The following is a 17,078-nucleotide window of genomic DNA, read 5'->3' as shown; positions in this document are numbered from 1 at the left end:
ATTTGCGACTCAAGGTCTAAAGGGCATCCGCGGGTTGTTATCGAGTATTTTGGCTTCTATCACTGAAGGCAAGAACATTTCCTTGTACTCCAACTTTACTGAAGAAGAAGTTCGATTAGCGGTTCAAGGCATGGCAGCCACTAAGGCTGCTGGTACGGATGGTATGCTCATTCTGTTTTATCAGAAATTTTGGCATATAATGGGAGCGAATGTTAGTGATTTTTGCTTACACATTCTGAATAATGGTGGCTCGCTTCCTGCCATTAATGATACTAACATTGTGCTTATGCAATGTGCTTTTTAAGATTATTTCTAAAGTCCTTGTGAATAGGCTACAGACGATTATGCCTCATTGTATTGATGAGGGGTAGAGTGCCTTCGTTTCGGGCAGATTAATCATTGACAACACCATTGTTGCTTTTGAATTATTGCACTCTTTTAAGAGGAAGAGATGGGGCAGTAGTGGATATTTTTCTTTTAAGTTAGATATGAGCAAGGCATATAATTGAGTTGAGTGGCATTTGGTACAGACGATCATGCTTAAAATGGAGATTTCTATGAATTGGATTGATTTGATTTTGTGATGTTTTTGCTCAGTTTGTTACTCAGTGGTCGTGAATGGGGAAGCTCGGGCAGTATTATACCATCTCATGGTTTACTTCAAGGGGATCCTTTAAGCCCTCTATTATTTATGTTTTGCAATGATGAGTTTAGTTCTTTATGAATTTGGCATGCATGAGGGCCTCTTAAAGGGGCTAAAATGAGTTGTGTGGGGCTTCAAATATCCCATTTATTCTTTGTTGATAGCAGCTTGATCTTTGGTGAGGTTATGATTGACGAAGCTAATAATGTTCTGCTGGTCCTGCATGACTATGTGCAATGTTTTGGACAACAAATTAACTTTGACAAGTCTTTTATTTTCTTTAGCCCTAATATCGAGTCGAGGACTCGTACTGCTCTCAAGAATGTTCTAAACGTCCGGAGCACTGATAACCCTGGGAATTATTTGGGGCTATCTATTGTGGTAGGTAGTAAAAAATAAAGGGCTTTTAGGGCTATCAAAGATCGGTTTCTTGGAGCATAAGGCAGTGGTCTACTAGGTGTGTATCGTAGGGTGGCTAGGTTGTTTTTATCAAGTTGATTTTGCAGGCTATCTTGTTATATTCGATGTCTTATTTTTTATTCCTTAGTTCTTTTTGTAAAAATTTAGAGGCTTTGATGTGTCGATTCCAGTGGGGTAAGTTAGCCACGATGAGAGGGATCCATTGGTGCTCCTGAGATGGTTTATGTGATTTGAAGGAAACTGGTGGGTTGGGATTTCGTAACTTGTCAAAGGTGAATATTACTTTAGTTTCCAAACAAGGTTGGCGTTTATTGACTAATCTAAATTCTTTAATGGCCAGAGTACTCAAAGTATTTTTTGAATAACATTTTTATGGAGGTTGGGTTAAGGAATCAACTTTCCTTTGTTGTGGTTGGCAGGTTGGTTATGGACATTCAATTTCGATATGGGATGATACTTGGCTCCCTAGTGACCAGCCCTGTAAAATACAGATGGATCAGGTTAGTAGGATTGACAGCGTACAGATTTGATTAACATTGGTAGAGGCAAATGGAATGTAGAGCTTTTACGGACTATTTTTCATGACCCGATTGTTAATCTTATTCGACATATCTCATTAGCTTCTTATGATTTGTCGAATCGTTGGCGATGGTTCCTAGATAGCATATGCGTATATTCTATCCGTAGTGGATATAGATTGTTATTACGTACTTTTCTCGGGGGTAGATGATCATTACAGTGGAGTTTCACAGCATACAACAAATCTTTTCAAACAACTTTGGGGGGTCAAATGCCTGAAAAATTGAAAGTTACATGTTGGAGATACATAAATAATTTTCTCCCTACAAAAGATAATTTGTTTCGTCGGAGAATCAGGGCTGACCGCATGTATCCACGCTATGGTAGTGGGCTAGAGTCTATTTTGCACGCCTGTCCGGACTATTCTGTGGTTAGGGAAGTTTGGCACGGCGTGGGTTGCTCTTGGCACACAGTTCTGGAGATGGCACAACCATTCAATGGGTTAGTTAATTATTTGCTACTTCTGCGAGACATATACAACTCTCTATTATCACTATCTGGACTGTCTGGACTTCTAGAAACAAACTAATTCATAAGGGGATTTATCAACCTACTTGATCGATACTTATCTCGGTTCTGGGTTTTTAGTGGGAGTTAGAATCCCTCTCACTTCCTCGTGGGGATGCTATGACTGCTAACTCATCGCTCTGGATGTCCCCTGTAGACCCATGGGTTTGTGTGAACTTTTAAGTAGGATTTTTAGCTGATCTACAGGTTGCCAACACATGGATAGTTAGAAATTCTGAAAGGTTGTTACTAGGCTCGGCTTATTTCTAGGACGAACACATACCGTGTCCTTTATCAACAGAAGCTCTCGTGTGTGTATGGGCCATTCATTTTGCCCGAGATCTTAGCTTTTGTTGGGTTGAGATTGAGGGAGATCCAATGGTGCTTATCTCTAGGCTTCAGAGTGTGACCATTGATTGGTCGACGGTGGGAGCTTATGTTTGGGATGCGAAGAGACTAGTTTTGGGCTTCGAGCGTTTCAAGTTCCAACACATAAAACGAGAAGGGAATATGGTTTCCCATCTGCTGGCCCATGAGGGTTTCCTTCGCTAACAAGATGTTATTTGGATGGAGGATGGGCCGAAGTTTGTGCTGGGGTGGGTGGAAAGAGATCATTGGGGAGGTGTCTGATATTATTTATGGGCATTCTTCGAGTTGTGTTTTGGCCAAATCTGTTATTTTACTAGTGGGCTTTGTTCTAGCTTCACCCTGGGACGTGTATTGTGAACTATTTCTTGCGGTGGTTTGGCATTACCGAACATGCGTTCGCAGTTATGGTTGTTGTAGGGTTTCAACTACTTGTTTTCTGCTTTTGTTTAATTCTTTTTCTTCTATTGGGTTGTTTTACTTTGTGTGATGTGCACCCACATTTAATGGCAGAAGACACTACATTTGTTTGCTTGTTTCCAAGTCATTTCAATAATAGCATGAGCGTTCATATTAAAAAAAATCAAGAAATTATATCTTTTCATAATTCAAATCACATAAATGTATTTCCACAAAAAAAAAATCACATAAATATATATTTCTAATTTTATAAAATTTAAACTTAACCATAATCTGTGAAAAAAAACATCTTAATAGTTGCTAGAATTCTAATTAATCATAAGAACATTTCAAGATATATTTCATGTATTCCACTAATATACAAGCTACATGTATTTATATACTCATGCATATTTAACAGACACTCTAACAGATTTGGTAACTGATAATGAAATCAGTTGTATTCTAACTGTTTTTAGTTGCTTCTCCTGATATTCCCCCTACAGATTCCTGCTGAAAAATGCTTAGTGCAGCAATATTCAACTTATCACGACATAGTAAGAAGGATCGCTCAAACAATGGTTTAGTAAGAACATTTGCAACTTGATCCTGAGCACGGACATAATTCACCTGCAACTGACCACCAAGAACCTTGTCACGAACAAAATAAAGGTCCAAATCCATATGCTTGACACGAGCATGAAACACGAGTTCGCGGCTAAAGACACAAAACTGGTATTATCACGCCAAAACACCGGAATCCCATGAAGAGACACTCATATCTCATCTAGTAAAGATCAAAACCATGTAAGTTCAGAAGTTGCATTTGCTAAGCTTCGATATTCTGCCTCTGAAGTAGAGCAAGAGACCACACTCTACTTTTTAGAAGACCAGCCAACAAGATTGTTGCCTAGATAAACACAAAACCTTGAAGTAGACTTTCGATCTTTTAAAGAGCTAGCCCAATCAGCATCAGAAAGCCTTGTTAGAGTAATTTGAGAAGGCTGAAAAACCAACCCATGATCAATCGTACCGCGAATATACCGCAAAATTTGCTTCACAGCAATCCAGTGAACATCATGCGGCTTATGCATATACTGGCTTACTTTATTGATAGCAAAATCGATATCGAGCCTAGTTAAAACAAGTATTGAAGACCACCAACCACCTGTCTATACTTGGTGTCATTATCATGTGGTACACTAACCAGAGAAGTAAGTGTGGGTGAACTAACCATAGGCGTATTGGCAAGTTTTGCATCCGCCATATTAGCACATTCTAATAGATCTCGAACATGCTTTCGTTGAGAAACATGAATAGAATCTCCATTGCATGTGATTTCTAAACCAAGAAAGTAACCAAGCTCCCCCAAATCTTTTAAGAAGTGTTGATTGAGACAATGAACTACCTCATCAAGTGCAAAACAAGTACAATAACCCTAACCCGTATCCGTTGTCAAAACAGGGTTTAGGAGAATTACCAGAATTTACAGATCATATTCAGATATTTCATGTTATTTTACAATCGTATCGAAAATTAATTATAATTTAACTATATCATCCCTTTTATGGGCCCTCGAGGCTCAAATCCTATATTAGAAACGAGTCGGGACTAAAGCGGGAACTCAGAGAATTTTTCACAAAATTTCAATTTTTTTCCTAGGTTCAGGGGTCACACAGCGAAGTCACGCACCCATGTGCCAGGCCATGTGATCAATTTCAAGTACTCTATTTTAAAATGCAGGGACACACGACTAGAACACATGCCCAAGTGCTAGGCCGTGTGTCACACAGGGCTGAGACACACACCCGCATGGACAAAATAAGGTCATTTCCAAGCCTTATTTCTCACCCATTTGATCACTCACCTACACAAACATTTTAACACATCCAAAATCCAATCCAAAACATGCAAAACTCAAGTCTCATACTTACAATATCACTTCACAATCCATGTTTGTGAATTTATCTATTTGACCACATTTACTTAATATCATACTAGTGTTCATAAACCAAATTAAGCACTTATACCAAACATGAAATTAACTCATATGTTAATATGCCAAAACACATTCATCGCAAGCCATTCCAATGACTATTTACAACCAAAATATTTGTATGCCAACTTTGGCTAACCAAACCTATACATGTCATTATATCCAAAAATAATGTCATAAATATACCGAAGTGAGCCAATGGATAGTGTGAGTGATCTCTGCCAAGCTTCCAACCCAACGAGCTTTCGAGTACTATAAAACAGAAAAAATGAAACAGAGTAAGCATTTAGTGCTTAGTAAGTACGTATAACGGGAAGTAAACTTACTATTCATATGTACACTAAGTAAACATTCTCATGCATTCCAAACAACTTGGTCATAGCCTAAGCACATAATCTCATCAAATATGTTAGTTAATCATTTCATGTAAATACCAATACCAAAGATGAGCTCATCAAATACCTAGTTCCATGCATTTCATGTATTTTTTAGATATTGATTTCATTTTGATTTTCACTTGTCTTCATGTCAGAATTTCACCTGTTGAATCATTTGAAATCTCGATGGATACGAGGGCAGTACACATAAAGTGTACAAATCAGAAATCCGTCAATTCATGTCCGGGAGTACTCATTAGAGCACTTAAACAAAAAGCTCTCTCTCAAGCACTATAATAGGAAGCTCATTGAGCCATGTAACAGGAAGCTCACAAAGAGCCTATATCGGGTAGCTCTGAAGAGCACTTTAATAGAGAGCATCGAATAACCATATAACAGAAAGTTCAAGCGAGCACTAACGGAAAGCTCCGAAGAGCACTTTAACAGGAGGTTCACAAAGAACCTATAAACAGAACGCCCATAAGAGTGTGGGTGTGTCTACAACATATGCAGAACACAATCAGTCGGGATGCTCAGAAGAGCATTTAATGGGAAGCTCGCAAGAACACTATAACGGGAAGCTTGAGAGGGCTTGTAACAGGATGCTTTTTCGAGCTACGGTACGTTCACAACAAATGAAGGAACATTACCATTTCGGGAAACAGAACCCTGTATCTAATCGAGTTTCATTCATTTTATCGGGACTTATTCATTTATCAAGAATTATCGAATATGAGGTAAATTATATAAACATACATGACATTTATACAATTTACATATTCAACATTCAAATTTAAGCATATAAATATACACAATTTAGTTACACGAACTTACCTCGACAAGTGTTCAAGAATTGATGTCTATTAATTAGTCACTTTTTCTTTACCTCGATCTAGCTCCGTATTTGATCTATCCAGATCTATATTATTAAATTTAACATCAATTTAATACAATTTATATTCAATTCTATCCAAGTCACATCTTAGGCAAAATTACTATTTTGCCCCTATACTTTTACTAAATGACAATTTCGTCCCTAGGCTCGGAAAATGAAATTCATGTAATTTATTCCTTATTCCAAGCCTAAATACTTTCACATATATTAATAGAAGCCCATAAATTCCATGAAATTTTAGAATTTCACATAAATTCAACAACTTTACAAATTAATCCCTTAAACATGATTTCATCCAAAATTCCTTAATAAAATACCTTTAAATACCCATCAACATCTCAATTTCATCATCTAATAACTAAAATAATATGAAATTTTCAATGGTATCTTCCAAAACTTTCAACAAAATCAAAAACTAATGAAATAGTAAGTTGGACCCAGTTGTAAAAGTCCAAAACCATAAAAATTTCAAGGAAAAAGCAAGAATTAAACTTACATGAAGCTAAACTATGAAAAACTAGCTTAAACCCTCTTCAATGGTTGTTTTCGAGCTGAAAATGATGATGAATTTGTCTAGAATTTTCAATTTCCCATTTATTTCTCTTTAATTTAGCAAAATTTACAATTTTGCCCTTATTTCACATAAAACCTTGATTTTTTTCATGCTATGCCGCCTCAGCCATTCATATGGGTCTATTTTCCCTTTTAGTTTTCCTTTATTTACTATGTAGACTATTTAATCACTTTAGCAAGTTTTGCATCTTTTTCAATTTAGTTCTTTTTAATTAATTGCCTACCAAAATGTTAAAATTTCCTAACGAAACTTTGATACTACCTTATTGACACTCCGTAAATATTTATAAAAATATTTACAGCTCGATTTATAACACCGAGGTCTCGATACCTCTTTTTCTAAATTAATTAATCTAGTAAATCCTTATAACCACAAACTTACTAATTCAAAAATCTTTTAAAAACCTCATTTGGCTCATAAATATTAAATAATAAAATTTATGAGCTCATTTGTAGGATTTGGTGGTCTCGAACTACTATTTCTGACATCACTGAAAATCAGGCTATTACAACAAGAGTCATCAGTTATTATAATGTCATCAATGTAGACCAGCAAAAAAACACTCCCAACAGATGACCTTTTAAAAACCAAAGATGGGTTAGCATGAGATGATCGAAATTGAAGCTGCTGGAGAAGAGAGTCTCTCAACTTCTCGAACCAAGCTCTTGGAGCCTGCTTTAGTCTATAGAAAGCTTTCTTCAATTTGCAAGCCAACAAATTTCCATTGATATCACGGATTTCAAATCCAGGCGGTTGTTTCATATAAACATCCTCAGCTAAATCGCCATCCAAAAAAGCATTATTAATATCTACCTGTCTTAATTTCCATTTCTGTGATACAACCAAGGCAAGTATCGTTTTGACTGTATTAGCTTTAATTACAGGACTAAGGCTTAGTTTTGATGGGCGGTGTGTTTACCTCCGATGAGGTTAAAAACAGCGGTGGCGGTGAGATTAGTTACTGTAGCGATGAGATTGGATACTGTAGCGGTGAGATTAGAAACAATGGTGGAGTGTGTGTTTGGATTCAAACGCAGCTGTAGCGGTGAGATAAGAATAAAAAATTACTATTAAGGACATTAGATTAAAATTGATATATAATAGAAGTTTTTTAAATTATTTTACTTTTTTAAAATTATTAAAATATGTGAATTTATAAATTAATTTAATAAAATATTAAAATGTATCTTCCAATATTTTAATGAATTATATAATTAATTTAAATTATTTATTAGATAAAATGATAATTATTTTAATTTTTATAGTTAAATATTTTTATAACAATGATAAATATTATTTTCACAAATAGTAACATTATATTTGGATCAAATTTTAAAGTATCTAAACGGATGATTTTTAATTAAAAATATAATAACATAAGACATAACAAGTTTCATTATTACTAGAAATTAGGTTTTAATTATATATTTATTCATATAAAATTATTTATTTTATTGTCAAATTTTAAAAAGAAAATGATAATCTAATCGTATAAAAAATAGGAAAGAGAGTTGATTAAAAGAAAAGAAAAGTAAAGTAAAGGGCAAGAATGAAAATTAAGGACATCGATTAGAAATGATATACAATAAATAATAAATAAAAATATTGAAAACCTTTACATCAAGATATGAAAAGTTAATAATAAATAATTTAAAAAATTTAATTATAAAAAATACATATTAAATTTAATATGAAGATTGTATATATTAAATCAATAATAATATTTGAAATTCTTAAATAAAAAATTAGATGTAAAAGGATAAAAGAAAAAGTAAAAAGCATGGATGAAAAGGTACTTTCCATGTTTCAAAAGGAGTTGCAAATTCTCACTGCATGTAGAACCTCCAGTGGCGCCACTGATACTACAACATGATGAGAAGACTCCAGTGCGGCAATGGGTAAAATCCAAACACCAATATCAGTGTGATTGATTTCAAAAAATGATCTAAAGGCACTGAAACGGGAGATCATTTGTATCCAAAGGAAGCCTAAATATCTCATGGTAGTCCATTCCAGCAGACTGAGAGAACCCCTGAGGCTTAGGGTGGGTTTGGATGGGCGGTGCGTTTACCTGCGGTTAGTGTAAAAATAGCGGTGGAGGTGAGATTAGATACTCTAGCGATCATCAGGCGTGAGACAAAAGTAAGCTAAGCATCAAGATCAAGCACCCAATCGCCCATCCAAACTCACCCTTAGTTTGGATGAGCGGTGTGTTTAGCTCAGGTGAGGTTAAAAACAGCGGTGGCGGTGAGATTAGTTACTGTAGCGGTGAGATTAGATACTGTAGCGGTGAGATTAGAAACAGCGGTGGAGTGTGTGTTTGGATTCAAACGCAATTAGTAGCAGTGAGGTGAAAATAGAAAATGACTTTTAAGGACATTAGATTAAAATGATATATAATAGAAGTTTTAAAATTATTTAACAATTACAAAATTAATAAATGATTAAAATTATTACAATTATATTTATTTTCAATAATAAATAATTAAAATGAATTAAAACTAGAGAAATTCAAAATTTTATTTTATTTAATATTTCAAAATTAATAATATATTTACTTTTCGGAAAATGATTTCTTGAAAATATTTTCCGTGTTTGGATGAATCATATAAAATATTTTCATTGTTTGGCGATTTCTAGAAGATATTTTCCCAAAAGTTATTTTACATATATTAATAAATTTATATACATATTAATAAATTTTTATATTTTAAATTTTTTTTCATATATTGCCATGATTTCTTTATAAATAAATATATGGCATCAGACTGTTATACTACTGAACTTTGGTACGAAAGCATCTAATAGAAGACTCTGAGGAAGTGCAGCTACTAGCTAATAGTAACATCTGCACATTTCTAACGGCATTGCTTCACATATTTCTGAGAAAGCACCAATTTATGAATTCTGACAAATAGATCTATAATGCCAAATACATGAAGAGAAAAAAAGCATGTATAAATAAGTTTGACATAAGTACAGAACTATTCATTCTTCATTCAAATCTCTTTAATGAAATATTTACAATACCCCTTTTCTCAATGTCTATGTGTCTTAATGCATGTTATTTCAAATGTTTGTCATCAGTAACTCAATGCAAGACATTGCTAGCACCAAATAACTTTAAAACTAAAACCAACCGTTGGCTACTAACTGAAATAGCCTATGGCCACCATGTAGAACGTGCAATGTCGAGCCTTGAGCTGGTCATCAATGCTAAAGGGAAGAGTTGAAAATCACATCTGTTGGGGTTTTGACAACAGAGGAAGAAAACAGAAGCAAGTAACCCAGATGATGTAAAGATTAACTTCATTACTTGAATAAGCAATATGCCATATACATAAGTAGTCCGGATTACATGTGTTGGTTTTTTAAGCAGAAAACTAAGGAGAAAAAGAAAAACAAATGCAAAGAAGTTTGAACAAGAAGAAAACTGAATTTGATTTCCAAAAATCAGATCTTTTTCATTGACTTGAGAAGCATTTATGTTACAATGAAATATGATAGTTAACTAATGTATAACTGCTCCCACTAATACATGACTAAAGCCTATATAGAATTACAAACAAAATGTAGCTGACATACCAGCTATAACATCAAACATAAATCAACAACTACTCCTATTAACTTTAAGTATAAATTACATTGCAATGAATCAAGTTACAAATGAACAAAATAAACAAAATGTCATTGCTTATCCGGTTCACTTGGATGTTTGGTTTGTCTTTGGTTTCTGTTGCATTGCAGGCCAAAGTTCAACAACATCCTGTACTTTGCTTACTAACAAAGTTGTGCGTATTCCTTTTAGTGCATTAAGGGGAATTATGATTATGGTATGTTAGACATCAGAAGAACCTATATATTCTTAAAAGTAAAGATATGAAAAAGAAGAGTGTTGAAATGACTATTCAATGACATTGAAAATAATATATGAGTGTCCAAAATTCAGATTCAATGGCATAAGCAAAGCAAATAACAAAGACAATGTCACCACAGAAACTGTAAACTAAATGAAATATCGTGCAAGGCTGATCCAGAGATAAGAAATAAAATCTTTATTTGAAGTTCAAGGTCTTTGAAATGAACATACCCAAGCAAGCAACAAGGTATCTTCCAAAGCAATACATTGCAAATGATTCATAGTAATCATGTAGTATCGAACAATCAACACTAACTGATGGATGCACCAATGATACAAACTGTTAAAACAATCCAGGTTAGTAAGACTGAAAATAACATATAATTACACCAGATGCATGGTGCAAAATTAACATGTTGCATGCTGTGCCAAAACTATACTCAAAACTTAAATAGTAACCTAAGTTGAATATAGGTCAATTTTTTTTGTAACATAAATATGCTACTGCTGGTTTTTACTAATTCCTAGCACATAAGTTGCTGAACAGCTCAGTTTAACAAGAAGGTTTAACAGTGTTACTCAATTGGACTAATTTCTTAGTTTTCATAAAATATGAAGACCATTCTGACAAATCAGAGGGACTAACTTCTCAGATGATGTAAAATAAAGGGACAAACTTCTCAGATGCTGTAAAATACATACTTGAAAGATGAAATTTCAGCCTGTGAGTTCTCCAATTGCCTCTCCAATTTTAGCTCATTTGACCTTAATCGAAGTGCCTACAGAAAGGAAATTAATTTCATTTTAATCTAGCGAAGACAAAAGTAATTTCACTCAAAGGTCAATCGCTTTATACGTAAATATATTCAATGGAATAAAGTAAGAAAATCCAAATGCTAATAATATCATATAAAACAAGCAAATAACAGGATCAAATCAAATATAAAAAAGGACTAGAGAGCCATTTAAGTTAAACTGGCACTTAAAAACATTGCAGCTCTACTATACGTCCAAGAAACACCCTTCACGTGGTATATATTACAACTATGCATTTACGAACATGGCGACTTCATCGATCTTTCAAAGATTATTATCAAGAGTGATATATGTTTTGTAATGAATAGAATAAAATTGGAGAAGGAAGAAAACCTTTACCCATTAAAACTTTGTTACCTTCTCTTCCAAACCAATGACTTCAGAAGCCAATATATGCACGTTCATCAGTTGCATTACATTCCAGTCATGCATTTGCATATTACATTTTAAAAGACTCGAGCTCTGCCTGCAATACCAAACACCAGACATAGCAAGAATAAAAAAAAGGTATACGCTGAAATAGAATGTTGCTGACATTTTAAAAAGTATTTGTAACAAGCTCCCTAACAATTTGAACATCATCAGACAAAGAACATAAGAGAATAAAATGTAGATCAGCATACATACAGCATAGCATTTTAAAATACAGTATAAAACTTTGTCCTAAAACCAAGATTTTCAAACAAACTCAAGAAAGCCTCTTTTTTTTTAAGAAACTCAAGAAAGCTAATTCGATGTACTTATTCATGCAACAGGAATAACCATTAGAAACCTTACCCTCTTTTCAGCACATTGTCTATATAATGCCAGCTCATCTTGACAGAAAGGCTCGATATCATTAATCTGCAGACCTACAGCATATAGCAATCATAAAGAATGTATGGCTGTACACGAAATGCATGAGAAAGTATTTGGTCTATCATTTGGCAAAATTAAGCAAATAATCAATCATGTCACCAAAAAGAATGAAGATAAATATCAGTCAATCAATGCTATACATACTCCGCCTTTTACATAAAGATTGTTAAGTTAAAAACACAGAACTTACACAAAAATAAATTCCGTAAGATCCCATCACATAACTCGACACCTTCAAGCACATGAGATGCGATTTCTTGTGGGATGACAGGAGATGGTGGCCCCATCATTAGGTCATCACCAACCAATATGGTTTCCTCCATAGTTGGTTGCGAATCAACTGAAACCATACAGCAGGTAACAAAGAAAATCAGTCAATGAGTATTGGTCATTCATAATTTTAAACAATAACTAGAATTGATAGAAAGCAAAATTCATATATCTTTGCAGAGACATGAACACAAAATTTATGTTAAACATTTAACAATTGCTAGGTACTAATTTCAATTTCAAAACAATAACTATGTTCAGCCATAGTCCATAATATAACCAAATTGAAAAATCTTTCACATTTAAAGTAAAATCACAAGCAAAAGCTATCGCCTTAAAAATTTAGAAACCATAAGCAAGAAATCATTTACTTAAAACTGCAATAACAGACATCTAAACCAAAAAAAAGAAAAACCTTCACATACCATCCATGGCTGCTTTCTAGTTAGCTTTCCACCTAGTAAGATCAACTTGGTATTCAATTATTGCATGAGGCCCAGCGAAGAATTCGTGGTAGATTTGCCTGAGAAAGAGAGGAAACAAAATAGAATATGCTGAGAAGAGAAGATGAAGAACGAAAGAAGAAAAAGGAATGAAGAACGGAAGAAGGAGAAGGAGCTATACCTGGATGAAGGAGGAACCGGAAGAGGTCCTTGACCAAACTGATTTGCAACCCAAGGGGAGGGGAAAGGGAAGGGGAAGGGGAAAGGGGAGAAGAAGGGTAACCAAACATCAGAAAAGCCGTAAGCTTTTACAAGTTATCAAACAGAAGAAACGAAAAGAATAATATATGGGTAAAAGAGGAAAAGAAAAAACAACTGAAGTTGCTAAATTTTTACTGGACCAAAAATCTCCAGTTAATTTGGGGCTGACTAGCGTGGTGGAGATGGCTTCTCACCAGACTGGCATGCTGAACCAAACGGCTGACCAGTGAGGCTGCTACCATTTTTCCCCCCAACTGCACCTCACTGGTATGGAATGACAAACTAAAGGAAGCCTGAGCTACCAAGCGAACTTTATGGCGAGCAACCGACCCATTAGGATTCTTCTTAACCTTGAATATCCATTTGCAGCCCACAAGTGAACGATCCAGAGGTGGTGTGACCAATTCCCAGGCGTTGTTATTGACTAAAGCTGTCAACTCATCATAGACAGCATCTCTCCATGCAGGAATATTCATGGCTTCATGAATGTTGTTCAGTAGTACTTACCTTTATTTTTTAAAATCACATAAATTAGTTTTTTAATGGTCAAACTTGCCATTTATATTATGCGTTTAAGAATGAAGTTGGATGAAGACAAAAAAACGTATATCAGTGTGATATTTATTACCTTAACCAAATACAAAAAGCCATGTTTATTATCTTTTCTTCTTTTAAATCTGATACAAAGATCACCAAATACAACATTGATCTTCATGGTTCCAACCATTTAATTTCAATTATTTAAACTAAAATTGGAACAATTTAAATTGCATTTTCCAAATGTTTAATCTCCGAAACGCATTTTTAAAATTCTTTGCAATGTTTACTTCATATTTAAAACTTTTCAGATCAGGTAATGGTTGAACAATCAATATTCAAAGGTTGCAAGCCACCACTACATGTTATTTTATTCATAAAATTACCCCAAAAAAGTAAACACATTTTGTTAATCCCCAAGTTTCCTTTAATATTAGATTTCGGGAAGTAGAGTCAAAGTATGAGAATTTATTTCATTAATTTTAATTTTCTTGATTTAGTGTCATTTAGAACCAATTGAACTATTTTTTTCTATTTTTTAAAAAAATTATGAAGTTTTAATAATTTGTTTAATTAAAATCAAACTGACCGATCAAATCAAAAATCATTGATCTAATAAGTTCAAGTTTTCAACCATCAGTTGGATTTTAAAAACTTGACTGGAATATATACAAGATGGTAAAAATAGGGTTAAATATCAAAACTATACATTAACTTTTATCCAATGTGTAATGTCATACATGAATTTTGATTTTGTGCGATTTTATATATGAAATTTTGATTTGATTCAATTTTCACAAATCATCGACAACATTGTCGAATTAATACAATTTTTGTTGATATATTGCATGCACAAATAATTATATTAATCTTATATGAAAATAAATGTATGCTTTTATTTCTTTAAATATCTATAACCGAATCAAAATAAAAGTTTCATGCATACATATGAATCATAATTCAAGTTTTATGTGTATAATTGCACCAAACCAAAATTCATATATCAAATTGCATATTAAACCAAAGTTGATATATAAATTTAATATTTATAAAAAAAATATAATAAAAAAGCTAAAGATAGTCAGACACGGTCAAGATACGTATGAACGTAGAAACTTTGGTGGCCGTAAACATGGCATTTAAATTGATTTGAGTGGCACCGATTATTATAAAGTGAGGATTTCAGTATTCCTAATTATAACTTCAACAGGAAATATTTTACAAGAATCTACCATGGATACTGCATAGTCCAAGTATAATTATCACTGCTGAAATAAATCCCATCATATCTCACAGACCAGATGCAGGAAAAATGATAATCTAGGCACCGATCTTCATCTCTGGTGGCCCTGAAAGCCTCAAAATACCGTTGCTTCTTATTCCGCCACCGTGCATTGCAGAAGAAAAGGGTGGTTCTGAAAAGGTTTATTTTTGAATCCCATGCGTAATCCTGGTGCTGAAACATTGCTCTCTCACCAAGATCTTTGTCTTTAGACTTGCAATGCAGATTCAATGAAGGCACATTGGTTGGAGGTTCCAAGGGCAGATCATTGATTATGTGGATATGGTAGTTGATTAACAGAACATCTTCACTAATTGAGAAGGCCAAAGGGTACATGATGCAAAGTGCAAGCGTTAATGGCAACAGCATTTCTTTGAGGTTAAACATGGTGTGATAAGTAATGACAGTGGGGATTTTGATTTTTATAGGATGATTTTGAAGCAGACTTTAATTGCTGAGTTTAAAATTCTGAGAAAATGTCTTTAAAGCACACTACTGTCTTATACGTTTATATTATAATTAAGCTAACATTTACTAAGATGATAATTACTAGTGAGAAATGTTAAACTGCAATTCTAATGAATAATGACATCGGTTAAGTTGATAAATATTAAAAAGAAGTTCCGAACTTTACGGCATTATTTAAATAAGTGCTTATTTGTTACAAACTTAACGAAAAAAAAAGAATTTCTGTGTGAAAGATGAATACACTTTTAATTTACATTGGGTTACATAATCTATTTATAATAGAAATTAGAAACACAAATAAGAAAATATATTATATGATTTGATATTGTGCTAATAAATTAGATACAAATAAAGAAAATTATTATATAATATAAATTAATTATGCAAGATATCACATTAACATCCCTCAAACTCAAAATGGTGTTGTGGACTATAACTTGAGTTTGGAAACTAAGTCTTTAAATTTGGTTGGAAGATGGGTTTTTGTGAAAATGTCTGCGATCTGAACTGATGAGGAGATAAAAGCATGGTGTAAAGTGTGCTGAGTAACATGATGTCATACAAAATGACAGAGAAAACCATCATCATCAGAGAAAATCTCAAGACCCAAAAGAGGAGGAATCATCACCGGTCACATAGGTGCCATCCACTAATGAAAACATTAGTGCGTATGATTTCCGTTACCGAGCGCCTCTACTTCCACTTAAGACCTTGCTTACAAAGAGGGAATGAAACAATTAAGCACGAAATAGAGCCGAGCGTCCTTGATCACCCACCAGAAGACATTGTAAGAGAGTTGAGGCTCGGAGCCACCCTAGACCGAACAAAATTAGCCATCAACAACATTTAACCCAGAACAACACCCAAACAATAACTAAATCGACGGAGGTCTTGGATTTGGCAAAAGAACAAAAAAAAATCAAGAAAAGTAGCATCTAAAGGCTTTAGGCACTACCACTCATCCACCATCCGGGAGTTGTAATAAAACTCTCACAAAAAAATGGAACACTGGCATCGAAACACTACATCGCCCCCTCCTCAACAAAGGTTTGCTTGTCAGGAGGGAAAAAATAAAAAAAAATAAAAGAGCCATAAAAGTTCAAACAGGGCACCCAAAAGAGGTTATTAAATCGAAAGGAGGACATTAGAAAATAGAGTAAAACAAAGAGACATGGCCCCTAAAAGGGGTTATTAAACCAAGAGGAGGACATCAAAAAATATAGCAAAACAAGGAGGATGACGACCAACCACCGAGAGCAGGTGTTTAGCCGTCTAAACTGGAAAAAAAAATATGGACTGGAGTAATAGACAACCAAAGCACGGGAAACAAAGGACAAAGCTAGAAACAGGACCAAAAAAGTTTGGCCAACAAATTAGTTAACGACTAAAATGGATTGAGTATGATGACTCAGCTTGGACAAAGAAAGGCAAAGCACGGAAAACAAGGGACAAAGTTAGAATAGGACAAAAAGGGGGAAAATAGAGTTCTAGCGACAAAGGCACCATCCACAAAATAGATTTGCAAATT

The 17,078-nt window shown here is 34.1% G+C and overlaps 2 protein-coding genes across 2 annotated transcripts; both read right to left on the bottom strand.

Annotated features, from left to right (window-relative positions):
* Window positions 1-12,137: 12,137 nt before the first annotated feature.
* On the bottom strand, window positions 12,138-13,048 carry LOC105798618 (uncharacterized). The gene is made up of 3 exons (XM_052620434.1): window positions 12,985-13,048; window positions 12,480-12,629; window positions 12,138-12,282 (listed from the first exon to the last, which is right to left on the bottom strand). Exons 1-3 carry the CDS (start codon window positions 12,989-12,991, stop codon window positions 12,176-12,178), a joined length of 264 nt encoding a protein of 87 aa, XP_052476394.1. The 5' UTR covers window positions 12,992-13,048; the 3' UTR covers window positions 12,138-12,175.
* A 1,980-nt stretch (window positions 13,049-15,028) lies between these two features.
* LOC105797525 (S-protein homolog 18) lies at window positions 15,029-15,451 on the bottom strand. The gene has a single exon (XM_012627484.1). The coding sequence runs from the start codon at window positions 15,449-15,451 to the stop codon at window positions 15,029-15,031; it is 423 nt and encodes a 140-aa protein (XP_012482938.1).
* Between the last annotated feature and the right edge of the window lie 1,627 nt (window positions 15,452-17,078).

The sequence above is a fragment of the Gossypium raimondii genome, chromosome 9 (genome assembly GCF_025698545.1).
Source record: "Gossypium raimondii isolate GPD5lz chromosome 9, ASM2569854v1, whole genome shotgun sequence".
NCBI classification, from domain to species: Eukaryota; Viridiplantae; Streptophyta; class Magnoliopsida; order Malvales; family Malvaceae; genus Gossypium; species Gossypium raimondii.
This window is presented reverse-complemented; position numbering and strand designations above follow the sequence as displayed.

Bases quoted from the DNA above. Each gene is read 5' to 3' on its own strand.
- LOC105798618 (XM_052620434.1), bottom strand. The intron at 12,283-12,479 runs GTAAGTTCTGTG...TATATGCTGTAG, and splicing joins CTTACGGAATTTATTTTTGT to GTCTGCAGATTAATGATATC.
- LOC105797525 (XM_012627484.1), bottom strand. From the start codon at position 15,451: ATGCTGTTGCCATTAACGCTTGCACTTTGCATCATGTACCCTTTGGCC.